The 12,924-nt window shown below is 36.1% G+C and overlaps 1 protein-coding gene across 17 annotated transcripts in view; it reads left to right on the top strand.

The window, feature by feature from the left end:
- ALMS1 (ALMS1 centrosome and basal body associated protein) overlaps nt 1-12,924 on the top strand; it is a 345,038-nt gene that overhangs the window by 161,805 nt on the left and 170,309 nt on the right. For all 17 annotated transcript variants that reach the window (XR_012517383.1, XR_012517382.1, XR_012517381.1 and 14 more), the window contains one exon: nt 9,197-10,359. Coding sequence is in view for 1 of the 17 variants with exons in the window: in XM_074398294.1 (XP_074254395.1) it covers nt 9,197-10,359 (1,163 nt within the window). In the remaining 16 variants the exon portion in view is untranslated. The remainder of the gene's footprint in view (nt 1-9,196; nt 10,360-12,924) is intronic.

The following is a 12,924-nucleotide window of genomic DNA, read 5'->3' as shown; positions in this document are numbered from 1 at the left end:
AGGAATTGAAGAGGGATATTTTAATACTGATTTGCAATTCACAGTGAGGATATTTTGCATAAATCTTTAAACATCAAATAACTTAGCATAAAAATTTCATAAAATGAAAACCAGGAGCTCCATCAATAAGGAAATTTATGTTGCCTTAAAAAAGAATGAAGGTATGGAATTATATGAAAACAACAACTCTTCAGATAGATTGTGAGGCAAAAGGTTCTTAAAGGGTTGGGGACCAGAAGGTAGAATTTGCTCATAGGGAGAAAAAAATAAAGCAGACATCCCTAGGAAATCTTCAAAGAGAAATGGACAAGTACAAAATAATGGGGGGGAGCTTGAACACACGTAATTAGCTTATGACAGATAATAGAGATAAAAAATTTTTTTGTAAGTGAAGTTTAAAAACTCCTGGGAATAATAACCAGTAATGAGGTTGGGCTGTGTGTGTGTTTAAGTATGTAAGCCTATGTGGTTTAAAAAAAAACCCTTTTCAAAAAATTAAAAAAAAAAAACAACCTTTTCAAATGACCATAGAACATTTTTTTCCTTCATCTTTATTCAGATATAATTTACCCATTTAAAGCATGCAATTCAGGCCGGTCTTAGTGGTTCATGTCTATAATCCCAGCACTTTTTGAGGCCGGGGTGGCCAGATCACTTGAGGTCAGGAGTTAAAGACCAGCATGGGCAACATGCTGAAACCCTTTCTCTACTAAAAATACAAAAAATAGCTACTCTGAAGCATGAGAATCTCTTGAACCTAGGAGGTGGAGGTTGCAGTGAACCAAGATCGTGCCACTGCACTTCAGCCTGGGGGGACAGAGCAAGACTCCATCTCAAAAAACATAAAACTTAATTAAAATAAAATATGTAATTCAATGATTTTTACTATTTTCATAGATAAGTGCAGTCAACCATCACCATAATCAATTTTAGAATATTTTTATCACTTCGAAAAAGAAACTCTGAGACTTAAGCAAATGCTGATCCACTTTTTGTCTCAGTATATTTCCCTTTTCTGGACTTTCATACAAATGGGACCATTAAGTCAGGGACAAAACATGAAACTTATGGCCCACCCATAATGAAAAATGTTCAAGGAAATTTCCATATAAAGTAGGCCTCCAGTGAACTACACTCTTACTATAAGAATAAAAGATAAATAGGCCCATGTAGAAGGGGACAGTAAGAAAACCTTGCCTGTTTTAACCTTGTTAATGGGTTTGGGGAGAGAAGACAGAAAATTTATTCTGAGAATTTATAACCACAAACCAGTGTTCACACAGGTTTACATTTATTAATTTTTTACTGGTATGATTTATTAGTGCAGTAGACTACATGTGTGTTCTGAAAAATCTCAAGCCCAGAATTTAATTAAAAATGGCAATAGTTTGGTATTGCAGACTTACATGCCTGTCAGATTCAAATGCACACCTCTCTGAAGAAACTTCAGCCGATACCTCAAAATATTCCCTAAAATGCCAAGCTCATAGTCAAGGCACTATGAGTAGAAATGATATCAACAACAACAAAAAAGAAATGAGAAACACAATGATAAATTTCCAGGATTCCTTGGCAAAATGTCTGATTCTCAGACCAGGACAGGAAACACATTAGGTGAGCCTGAACCCTTTTGTAGTGCCAGAAAGTGAAGAAAAAAAATCTACAGGGATGGGGATATGTCAGTGGAACACAGGAGCCAAGTAAAAAAGTTCCCAGTGGCCAAAGCTGGGGCAATTTCTGCAGTATATTAATAGTATTGGCTCATAACCAAAATATAAAATAAATACCTATGAGTCCATACTGATATAAATAAATGATTTAATAAGTAAATGGGGAAAAATGACAAGTCTCCTGTGCAGAATTCTAAATAATGTATATAGACATTCCACCCTCAAGGAGGTGGAACATAACTCCCCACTCTTAAAGAATGAGTTGCACATAGTAACTTCCAAAGAGTGTATTTTTATAAGAAGGGGGAAAAAGAATAACTGTACAGTGAAGAATTCTGGCAAACATTGACTCAGCCAGGTCATCAAGATCAACATCAACAGTAGTAAGTCATGTTGATAGTATGTCCCCTTAATATGCAATGAGAAATACACTTTAACTTTGAAATCTTCTTCCCCAAGACTCATAACCCTAGTCTAATGAGAAAAACATAAGACAAACTCAAATGAAGGACATTTGTGCTTGACCAGTACTTCTCAGAACTGTCAGAGTCATGGAAGACAAGGAATGCCTAGCAAATTCTCACAGACCTAAGAGAAGCCTACGGAGACATGATAATTAAATGCAGTGTGGTATCTTGTATGGGATCCTGAATAGAAAAAGAACAGTATGTAAAAAATAAGGCAATAATAATGTAATTTTATTGATTGATTCATTGTAATATATTGTATTAATGTAAGGTGTTAATGGGACAATGGCTGTGGCATATAGGGAATTATCTATACTGTCTTCACAGTTTTTCTATAAATCCAAATTATTCTAAAATAAAAAGTTTATTTTAAAAAATTAATGCATTCATTCTGACATTAAAACAGGTAGATAGATTATAAATAAGAAATTTTATCTTTTTAAAGGAAACACTTTACAGCTTCTCTTTGGCATAGCCAATTTGCCAGCATTACTGCTCTTGCACTTTGGGGCTGTTATTAACTACAATTAACGTTACTTGAATACAGGCTCTGCAGTATCATGACAGTCACTCTGATAGCCAGACAGCTACAAAGTGACCAAGGGGCAGGTAATGTACACGTATGGACATGCTGGACAAAGGGAGGATTCACGTCCTAGGTTGGAATGGTACAGGATGACAAGAGATTTCATCATGCTACCCACAACGACCTACAATTTAAAACTTACAAATTGTTTATTTCTGGAATTTTCCATTAAATATTTTTGGACCATGGTTGGCTATGGATAAATGAAACCTTAGCAAAACCGCAGATAAGAGGACTTACTGTATTCATACCTAATAAGCAGTTCTGACACTAACAACCTTTACTTAGCATAGTCCCCACAGGCTATGGGTTCAGTCCCACAAGAGTGATCACCACTTCAGATACCATTTGCATGGCTTGGCCTTCTATACTTCTGACCAGCTAGCTCTAAATTGTGGTGAGGGGGACTCCCGTGACCCCCTCCTCACATTTGATAATTTTCTTGAATGGCTCAGAAAACTTAGGGGACAATTTCTTACATTTTCTGACTTATTATAAATGATATACATGAACAGCCAAATGAAGAGATACACGGGCAAGGTATAGGGAAGGTGCACAGAGCTTCCATGTCCTCTCTGGGCCTGCCACCCTCCCACCATCTCCTGTATTTACCAAATGTGAAGCTCTTAAAACTCTTGTCTGTTAGGATTTTTATGGAGATGCCATTATGTAGGCGGTAGTGATTAAATCATTGGTCATAGGCGATTGGCTCAACCTGCAGTCCTTGTCCCCTCCCCAGAGATGGGGGGTGGGGCTGGAAGTTTAAGCCCTCTAATCATATGGTTATTCCCTTGGTGAACAGGCCCCCCCATCCTTAGGGGCTTTCCGAAATTCACCTCATTAACTTAAACTCAAGTGCAATCAAAAGTGACTTGTTTTGAATAACAGACTCTCCTTGAACCTTTGTCACTCACTCCTGAACTGTTTCAAGACTCAGGTACAGAAAAAACAAATATTTTAATAAAAGATGATGCTCCTGTTGCCATTATCATGTTTTCCTAAGTGGAAACTACAGGGATTTTAGTAGCTCTGGCCAGGAGCTAGGGATAAGACAAAAATATGTATTTATTATGTCGCAGCATTGCACTTTACAAGGTATTAAAATGAATTATGCAGTAATAATACTAAAAGGATGCTACTGGGACAAGAGACTGATACGTCAATGAAACTACTTAAATACAGTGGGCATTTACTCTATGATAAAGGTACCATTTCAGATCCTTTTGGAAAAAAATGGATTATTCAACAAATAATGCCAAGATGCTTTGCTAGCCGTTTGGAGTATGGTGACAATTTTAAATTGTAGCCCTACTTTACTCCTGTCACCAAAATCCAAGTATAAAAAAGAGAGATCATAAAAGTTCTGTATGACGTCATGGTCATCTGACTTTTCTAATAAAATTAAGTGGGAGAAGGCTTTCAAGGTCTGACAAAATCTTGGAGTCATAAAGCCAAAGATTTGATAAATGTATATGTTAAAATTAAAGTATCTTTACGGTAGAAAATATAATGCACAATTTATAAATGGAAAATGGGAAAACAATTTTAAGAAATCAAGAAACTGAGAAAAGGGGCTAATTTTTTCTTACTATACAAAGAGCTTTTTACAAATCAATGACAACCTAAAAAGAAAACAGTCAAAGGACCTGAACAGAAAGTTTATAGTAAAAGAAATGCAAATGGCCATTAAAGATATGAAGAAATACTTAACTCTTAATAAAGAATGTACTAAAACACAAATTTTGTTTTACCTGTCAAAATAGCACAGATGAAAAGATGTGATTATCCTTACTATTGTTGAGTACATGGGGAAACATTCATGTACTCCCATAAAACTATTAGAAGTGCACATTTGTTGCAACATTTTTTAAGATGTGGGGCAATTGGACAGTATCTAACTAATGTTGAAATAAATGTCCTCTTTTCACCCAGACTTCCACTTAAGGGAATTACAGGTACTCAGATAAAGTTGTACCCAGAAAAATAAAATAAAATTATACATATACACAGAAACAAATGTTCACTGCAGCATTCTTTGGAAGAATAAACAATTGGAAATAACCTAAATATTTTGTTAAATTATGGTAAAGTAAATCATTTTAATATAAAATGTAGATTCATAAAATCTTACTTTGAACAAGTTTTACTTGTAGTTTTACTCTTCTTGGCAGGAATTTTTCTGTGAGAAAACTTGTTTAATATTGGTTTTCAGAAAGTGGAACTAGAAGGTTCAGAGATAACAGACCTTTTCATATTAAATTCTTCTGCATTATTTGAATATTTTGCATGTTTAGTTTTAAAAAGTCTGCAGTTCTAGGTATGAAACACTTAAATAAAAAGCAGTAAATCATATTTTCAATGTACTTTGATATACTTGGGAAGAATTTTGCAAATGTTATGTATAAAATTAATTTCCATTGTCAGAAGTAAATAACTGTTTCAACTTATTTGACCTTTACTCTTAACAAAGTGCCCGAGATGATGGTGATTATCTAATCCTGTTGTTCTATAAATAAAGTCCTTTATACTTAAGGAATTCGACTTGCTGCTGCTGCTGCTTTTTTTTTTTTTTTTTTTTTTTTTTTTTTTTTTGAGATGAAATCTTACTCTGTCACCCAGGCTGGGCAATTCTCCTTCCTCAGCCATGCCAGTAGCTGGGATGGCAGGCGTGTAGCACCATACCTGGCTAATTTTTTTATTTGTAGTAGAGATGGGGTTTCACCATGTTGGCCAGGCTGGTCTCGAACTCCTAACCTCAAGTAATGCACCCCCCACCTTGGCCTTCCAAAGTGCTAGGATTATAGGTGTGAGCCATCGTGCCTAGCCTTCAGCTTGCTTATTTTCTACTATTCTCTCTGTATTTTACTTCAGTCCCAGATTGGAAGGATTATGTTCATTCAAAATACTGATATTAGAAAATAAACATTTTAGAGCAATGTTATCTATTTCCTTATTTTACTTACTGCTTTAATGAATTTTAGATAGCCCTTCAAATTTTTGCTTTATTTGTCCTGTTGCCAAGGTATTCTTTCTGAAATACAGCTGTAATTATGTTACTCCCTGCTCAAAATGGTATATTGGCTCTTCATTTTTTTTAAGAATAAAATTTAAAGTTCTTGGTCTAATGCTCCAGAACCTGTAGAATTTGTCCCCAAATAACCTTTGCTGCCTTACTTTCTTCTGCTTTATAAATTGTAGAAGTCACACATACTGAATATTTCCATTCTCCCTAATTGCCTCAGTGCTTTCCTACTTTTATGGTTTTGCTCATGCTATTTTGTGAAGTGGGGGAAAGGCCAGCATGACTGAAGTATAGTTACTGGAAGAGTTGTACAGAACAAGGAAGAAAAGTTGTATATATTTGTGCTTCCTGTTAAGGAGTTTGGGTTTTGTTCTCAGTGTAAGAGAAGGCCATTGAAAATTGCTACATAGAAAATGACAAGTCCAATTTACATTTTAAAAAGATTACTTTGACCGCTATTTGAAGAATAGATTGGAAAAGCACAAGATGGGACAGAAGACCTGTTAGAGACATGCAGTATTATGATAGGAAATAGAAGTAGACAGATGTGTGATCGATTGGTGAAGGATTAATGGCAAGAACAGGAAGAGGAGGGAGTTGGAACTATTAAGAATAACTCCAGATTTTGGCTTGGGCAGTAGGATGATGTGCCATTTACAGAGATGTGAAAGACTAGGGGAGGTGGAATTGTTGAGGCTGGAATAGAGTTCAGCTACATGGCCGTGGCATCAGAGTGGATATATCATGTATATAGTTGGAACTCAATAGAGAAATCATAGCTTGAAATATAAATTTGAAAATAGATAACAGCATGAAAATGGTATTAAAAGCCACAGGGAGAGATGAGATTACCTAGACAGAGAATATAGAATGAGAACATTTCCTGGAATTGGCCATACATGGAGGTTGTTGATGATATTAGCAAAAGCAGTTTTAGTCCAGGAGTGTGGCTGTACTCTGCAGTAATTTGAATAGTGAATTGGGGTAGGAAGAGAAGTAAAGGAGAAGAAAATAGTTTCCACTTTAGAAGCTTGGCTATGAAGAGGAGCAGAGAAATGGGCGAGTACCTGGAGGAAGATGTGAGGATTTTCTAAACATACATGCTAAATGATGTTTTCTTTTTTTTTTTTTTTTTTTTTTTTTTTTTTATTTTATTGCATTTTAGGTTTCGGGGTACATGTGATGAACATGCAAGATTGTTGCATAGGTACACACATGGCAGTGTGGTTTGCTGCCTTACGTCCCCTCACCTGTATCTGTCATTTCTCCCCATGCTATCTCTTCCCACTTCCCCACCCCCCACCCCTCCCCCATTTCCCCCCAACGGACCCCAGTGTGTAGTGCTCCCCTCCCTGTGTCCTTGTGTTCTCATTGTTCAGCACCCGCCTATGAGTGAGAATATACGGTGTTTGATTTTCTGCTCTTGTGTCAGTTTGCTGAGAATGATGGTTTCCAGGTTCATCCATGTCCCTACAAAGGACGCGAACTCATCGTTTTTGATGGCTGCGTAATATTCCATGGTGTATATGTACCACATTTTCCCTATCCAGTCTATCATCGTTGGGCATTTGGGTTGGTTCCAGGTCTTTGCTATTGTAAACAGTGCTGCAATGAACATTCGTGTGCACGTGTCCTTGTAGTAGAATGATTTATAATCCTTTGGATATATACCCAGTAATGGGATTGCTGGGTCAAATGGGATTTCTATCAAACTCCACAGCTTCTGCACGGCAAAAGAAACAGTCAGTAGAGCTAAATGATGTTTTCAAGCCACTGGAAATGATCCTGTATAGAGGGAGAACCTGAAAGATAGAAGAGACATATGATAAGGAAAGGAAGCAAGGTCTTGAAAGGAAGATGAGTTGGGTTCCAGAGCAGCAGTGGAGGAACTTGCCTTTAAAAGAATGGGAGAGGTGGTGTTATCTCTGTATCCAGAAAGGTTGTGGGAGCAGATGGATTGGCATAGGTAGCAGCTGCCTCAGGACATCCACAGAAAGTGATCCCTCAGCCCAGAATGTTCTTCTGCCTGTTTGTTTAGCTCTCATTTTTACTTCATATCTTATCTTCCTCAGAGAAGTCTTCTCTAGCTACCATTTCCTGGTTAAATTTGTCTTTTATCACCTTGTTTTTGTTCTTTGTATCCCCTAATTTAGAATTATATATTTGTTTATATCTATTTGGTAGAAAAGCTGCAATCTCAAGAACCTATAGAAGCTAAATGAAATCTCCCAATTTTTAAATGTTGCTAGTTAATTCTAAAGTTGTATAGTTTTTTTGTACTTTAGGTATAAAAGCAGATCCTGTGTATCCTACTCTACTTTAGGGAAATCCATAGGGATTCCTAGAGTATTTTGTGAAAACTCTGCTTGCCAGTAATCTATAGTGTGGGTGAAAAGCATCCCATCATTGCATGTATGTATCTTTGTTTCTGCCCATGATGTGGAACTCTAAGACAGTGTTTTGATATCATATTAGAGATTACAATTAGTGTTTATGTTTGTGTCTCAGCACATTCCTATTGCTGTGACAAAATTCTGCAGATTTAAGATTAAGGCATTGGCAGATTGGGTGTTTAGTGAGAGCTCAGTCTCTGCTTCCAAAATGGCGTCTTGTGACTGTGTCCTCACATAGTGGAAAGCAGGGAAAGGCCAAACAAGATCCTTCAGGCCCTTTTATACAGGCACTAATCCCATTCATGAAGGTGGAGCCTTTATGACCTAATCACCTCCTACCTAATACTGTTAATTGGAGATTATGTTTCAACATGAATTTTAGAGGGACACAAACTTTCAAACCATAGAAAATCGTAAGATATTACATCTAAAAAGGCCTTTAAAAAAAATAATAAAGTAATGGTTGTTGTCAAAAAGTGAAGATGGGAAAGAGGTAAATTTTATGTATGTTTTACCACAATAAAAAAATTTTTGGAAAAAAGTGAAAGATGGTCCACAGAAAAGGAATTTCAGAAGGCTCTAAAACATGTAAAAAGAGTTTTTAAAAATTTATCCATTTAGTTACTGATTATGAAAATGAAATGTCATGTTTCTTAGCTGAATATGGGGTTAGTGATATCTCTCAGTTTTAATTGCAAGATTAATTAGAAAACCATATATAGAGCATATATCACAACACCCCACACAAAACAAGTGGTAAATACGTATGGCAGTTGCTCTTATTATCTGGAGAACTAAAGTGCCTTCCTCGAGCTCACATAGCCAGTCGAGGGCAGAACCCAGACCAAAATTCATGTCTCTCAAACTTTTACTGTACCAGTGAGGCTGCTAAGAACTGGGTATGACTCTTTTGTGCAGGCAGTGAATTTTCTGACACTTTATATAAACTGTTCTTTCCTTTAGTCTTTGTTTTATATCTAAAGAACTGTGAACAGTATTTCTAAACAGAATGCTAATATTTTTAAGTTCTTTCAGAATCTCTTTTTTCTCCTTTTCAGAGTCTGAATGTCATTCAGAATTTGAAAATACTACCCATTCTGTCTTCAGGTCGGCGAAGTTTTACATTCATCATCCCGTACATCTACCAAGTGATCAAGATGTTTGCCATGAATCTTTGGGAAGAAGTGTTTTCATGAGGCATTCTTGGAAAGATTTCTTTCAGCATCACCCAGACAAACATAGAGAACACATTTGTCTTCCGCTTCCTTATCAAAACATGGACAAGACTAAGACGGATTATACCAAAATAAAGAGTCTCAGCATCAATGTGAATTTGGGAAACAAAGAAGTGATGCATACTACTAAAAGTCAAGCTACAGATTATCCAAAATATAATGTACAAATTAATGATCCTAAAAGGGATCAGAAGCTCACCCCAGAGCAAGCAGCTCAGCACACTGTGAGTTTGAATGAACTGTGGAACAAGTACCGGGAGCGACAGAGGCAACAGATGCAGCCCAGGTTGGACGACAGGAAAGAACTATCCTTGGTGGAGCGACTTGACCGTTTGGCTAAACTTCTTCAGAATCCCATCACACATTCTCTCCAGGTCTCAGAAAGTACACCTGATGATGGCAGAGGGGAACGAGGTGTGAAGGAATGGAGTGGTAGACAACAGCAGAGAAACAAGCTTCAGAAAAAGAAACCATTTAAAAGTCTAGAGAAAAGCCATAGAAACACAGGAGAGCTTAAAAAAAGCAAGGTGTTTTCTCATCATGGAGCTGGGAGGTCTAATCAAATTAAAATTGAACAGATTAAATTTGATAAATATATTCTGAGTAAACAGCCAGGTTTTAATTATGTAAGCAATACTTCTTCAGATTGTAGGCCCTCAGAGGAGAGTGAGCTGCTCACAGATACTACCACCAACGTCCTTTCCAGCACCACTTCTGCTGTCGAATCAGATATATTGACCCAAACAGATAGAGAGGTGGCTCTGCATGAAAGGAGTAGCTCTGTTTCCACTATTGACACCGCCCGATTGATTCAAGCTTTTGGCCATGAAAGAGTATGCCTGTCACCCAGACGAATTAAATTGTATAGCAGCATCACCAACCAACAGAGGAGATACCTTGAGAAGCGGAGCAAACACAGCAAGAAAGTATTGAATACATGTCATCCCCAAATGACTTCTGAGCACACCAGAAGGAGACGCATCCAGGTACATGGCTACAGATTCCATCTGGCAATGTGACTGCCCTTTTCATGGACTTTTTAGTTAAGCTTTGCACACAGGTGAAAAAAAAGCCATTTGCCCTTTCCTCTCTATACCATTTCTTATCAACTGGAAAAGAGTGAGAAAGTGTAGTACAGTGCTATTGTGAGTTGTCATTCTTTTCATCAACATTCATTTACGAATTACCTTTTGAATGAAGGTTTTTGCTGCTAGATCCTTTAGGGTGTGCACAGTTTGCCTCTGAAATGGGGGAGCTTTGAGATTAGAATTATCTCTATCCTGAACAGTATTGCTGAGTTTATGTTTATTTATTTATTTTTAATTCATTCCTCTCTGTCTTTCAAGAAATGTATTTGAGGTTCTTTTAAACACACACAGACAAACACATAAATAATACAATTTTTTTTTTTAGTAATTGAAGAATTGAGGTGATTTTAAAAATTGAAGCTGGGGTGAGCTACAATATGATTTTTGAAAAATAAGTAAAGGGAAATTGTGAATAATAGAAAGACAAGTCAAAGCCAGAAGGAAGGTAAATATACCTTGTAGATGTGGTTGCTTGAAGTTAGCTACAAATTTGGCTTTATATTTTCTAGCACTTAGTGTTGCTAGAATTTTGTGATCAGTTACATTCATTTTTTATATAAAAAGAAAACAAAATTTTTAGAAACATTGCAGATAAATGTGATAGACCTAAGGTAAATTTCTCTTGTCTTCTTAAAGTAGGCACCACAGTGCAACAGTGTCCTCCTATAAGGGCATTCTCACATTCCTTAGTTTAGGGAGTTAATAAGGCCGCTCTCATGGGGTCAGTAATGTAGGCCATTGCTTTAACCCAAGAGGAAAATTTCAAGTATCAGTAGACATGTTCTCCAAAGAGGGATGCTTGCAAAACGGTTCAGTGGAGTATGAAAAAAATATTCAAGTGTATATTTATTTTTCTCAACTTTTTAAAATTTTTATTTTTGTATGTTTTATGAGTACAGTAGTGACATACATATAAATACCTATTTTGGTAATCTGTGCTGAAAAACATTTTGTCAGTAGGATTACATGGTCTAGAGAAAGGGAGGCATGAGATGTTCAGAAAATTTATTATACTTATTATTTCTCATAATTGAGCTTTTGGTAGTGTTTACATATATAAAAAATAGAATATGATATTTTCTAAAGTAAGGGAAGAATTGGGAATGACACAAAGTAAAGCTTTTGTCCATAGGGGAGATAGAGAAATGGATCCAGGAAAGGGTTTGTGTGTGTGTAGTAAAATGCACATGACATATAAAGTTTACAGCTTTGATCATTTTCAAGTATACAGTTCTGTAGCATTGAATATATTCACAATGTTTCATAACTATCACCACTGTCTAGTTCTAGAAATGTTTTATTAAGCCAGTGGAAACCCTGTACCCATTAAGAAGTGACTCCCTGATCCCTCTTGTCACCAGACTCTGGCAACCAGTAAGCCATGTTCTGACTCTGGATTTTCCTATTCTGGTTGTTTTATATAAATGAAATCATATAATATATGACCTTGGTGTCAGGCTTCTCTCTCTTAGACATAATGTTTTCAGTATTCATCCATGACATAACACGTATAACAATACTTCATTGCTTTTTATAGCCGAATAATATTCCATTGCATGTTATATACTACGTTTTATCCATTCATTCATTGATTTGGGTTGTTTCCACTTTTTGGCTATTGTGACTAGAACTGATTTAGGACATTTGTATACAAGTTTTTGTCTAAACACCTGTCTGCAATTCTTTTGGGTATATCTAGGAATGGAAATACTGGGTCATATGGTAATTCTGTGATTAGCTTATTGAGGAACTGCCAGACTATTCCATAGTATCTCCACCATTTTGCATTCCCATAAGCAGTGTATAAGGTTTCCTCCGACCCTCCTTTTTTTCACAGTGACTGCTTTAGTTTATATTTGCACCAGCAGTTCACAAGGGTTTCAATTTTACTGCATCCTTGCCAACACTTATTTTCTACTTTTTAATAGATATACTAGCCATCCTGTTGTGTGTGAGTTGGTATCTTATTCTGGTTTTGATTTGCATTTCCCTAATGATTATTCATGGTTTTATGTGCTTATTTAACCATTTGTATATCTTCTTTCAAAAAATGTCTTTTCAAGTCTTTGACCATTTTAAATCTGGCTGTTTGGTTTTTTTGTTTTTGAGTTATAGGGATTTTCCATATATTCTGGATATTGATCCCTTATTAGATATATGATCTGCAAATATTCTCTTCTGTTTTGTAGGTTGCCTCTTTCCAGTCACTCTGCTGTGTCTTCTGATATACAGAAGGTTTAAATTTTGATGTTGTCCAGTTTATCTATTTTTTTGTTTCTTGTGCTTTTGGTGTCATCTAAGAAATATTTGCTAAATCCAGTGTTATGAAAGTTTTCTTCGAAGAGTTTTGTAATTTTAGCTTTTACATTTAGGTCTTTGATCCATTTTGAGTTAATTTTTGTGCATGGCATAAGATAAGGGTACATCTTTATTCTTTTGCATGTGGATATCCTGTTTTGTTAA

The sequence above is a fragment of the Saimiri boliviensis genome, chromosome 1, assembly GCF_048565385.1.
Source record: "Saimiri boliviensis isolate mSaiBol1 chromosome 1, mSaiBol1.pri, whole genome shotgun sequence".
Taxonomy (NCBI): Eukaryota; Metazoa; Chordata; class Mammalia; order Primates; family Cebidae; genus Saimiri; species Saimiri boliviensis.
Note: the sequence above shows the minus strand (reverse complement) of the source record. Positions and strands in the feature narration are given on the sequence as shown.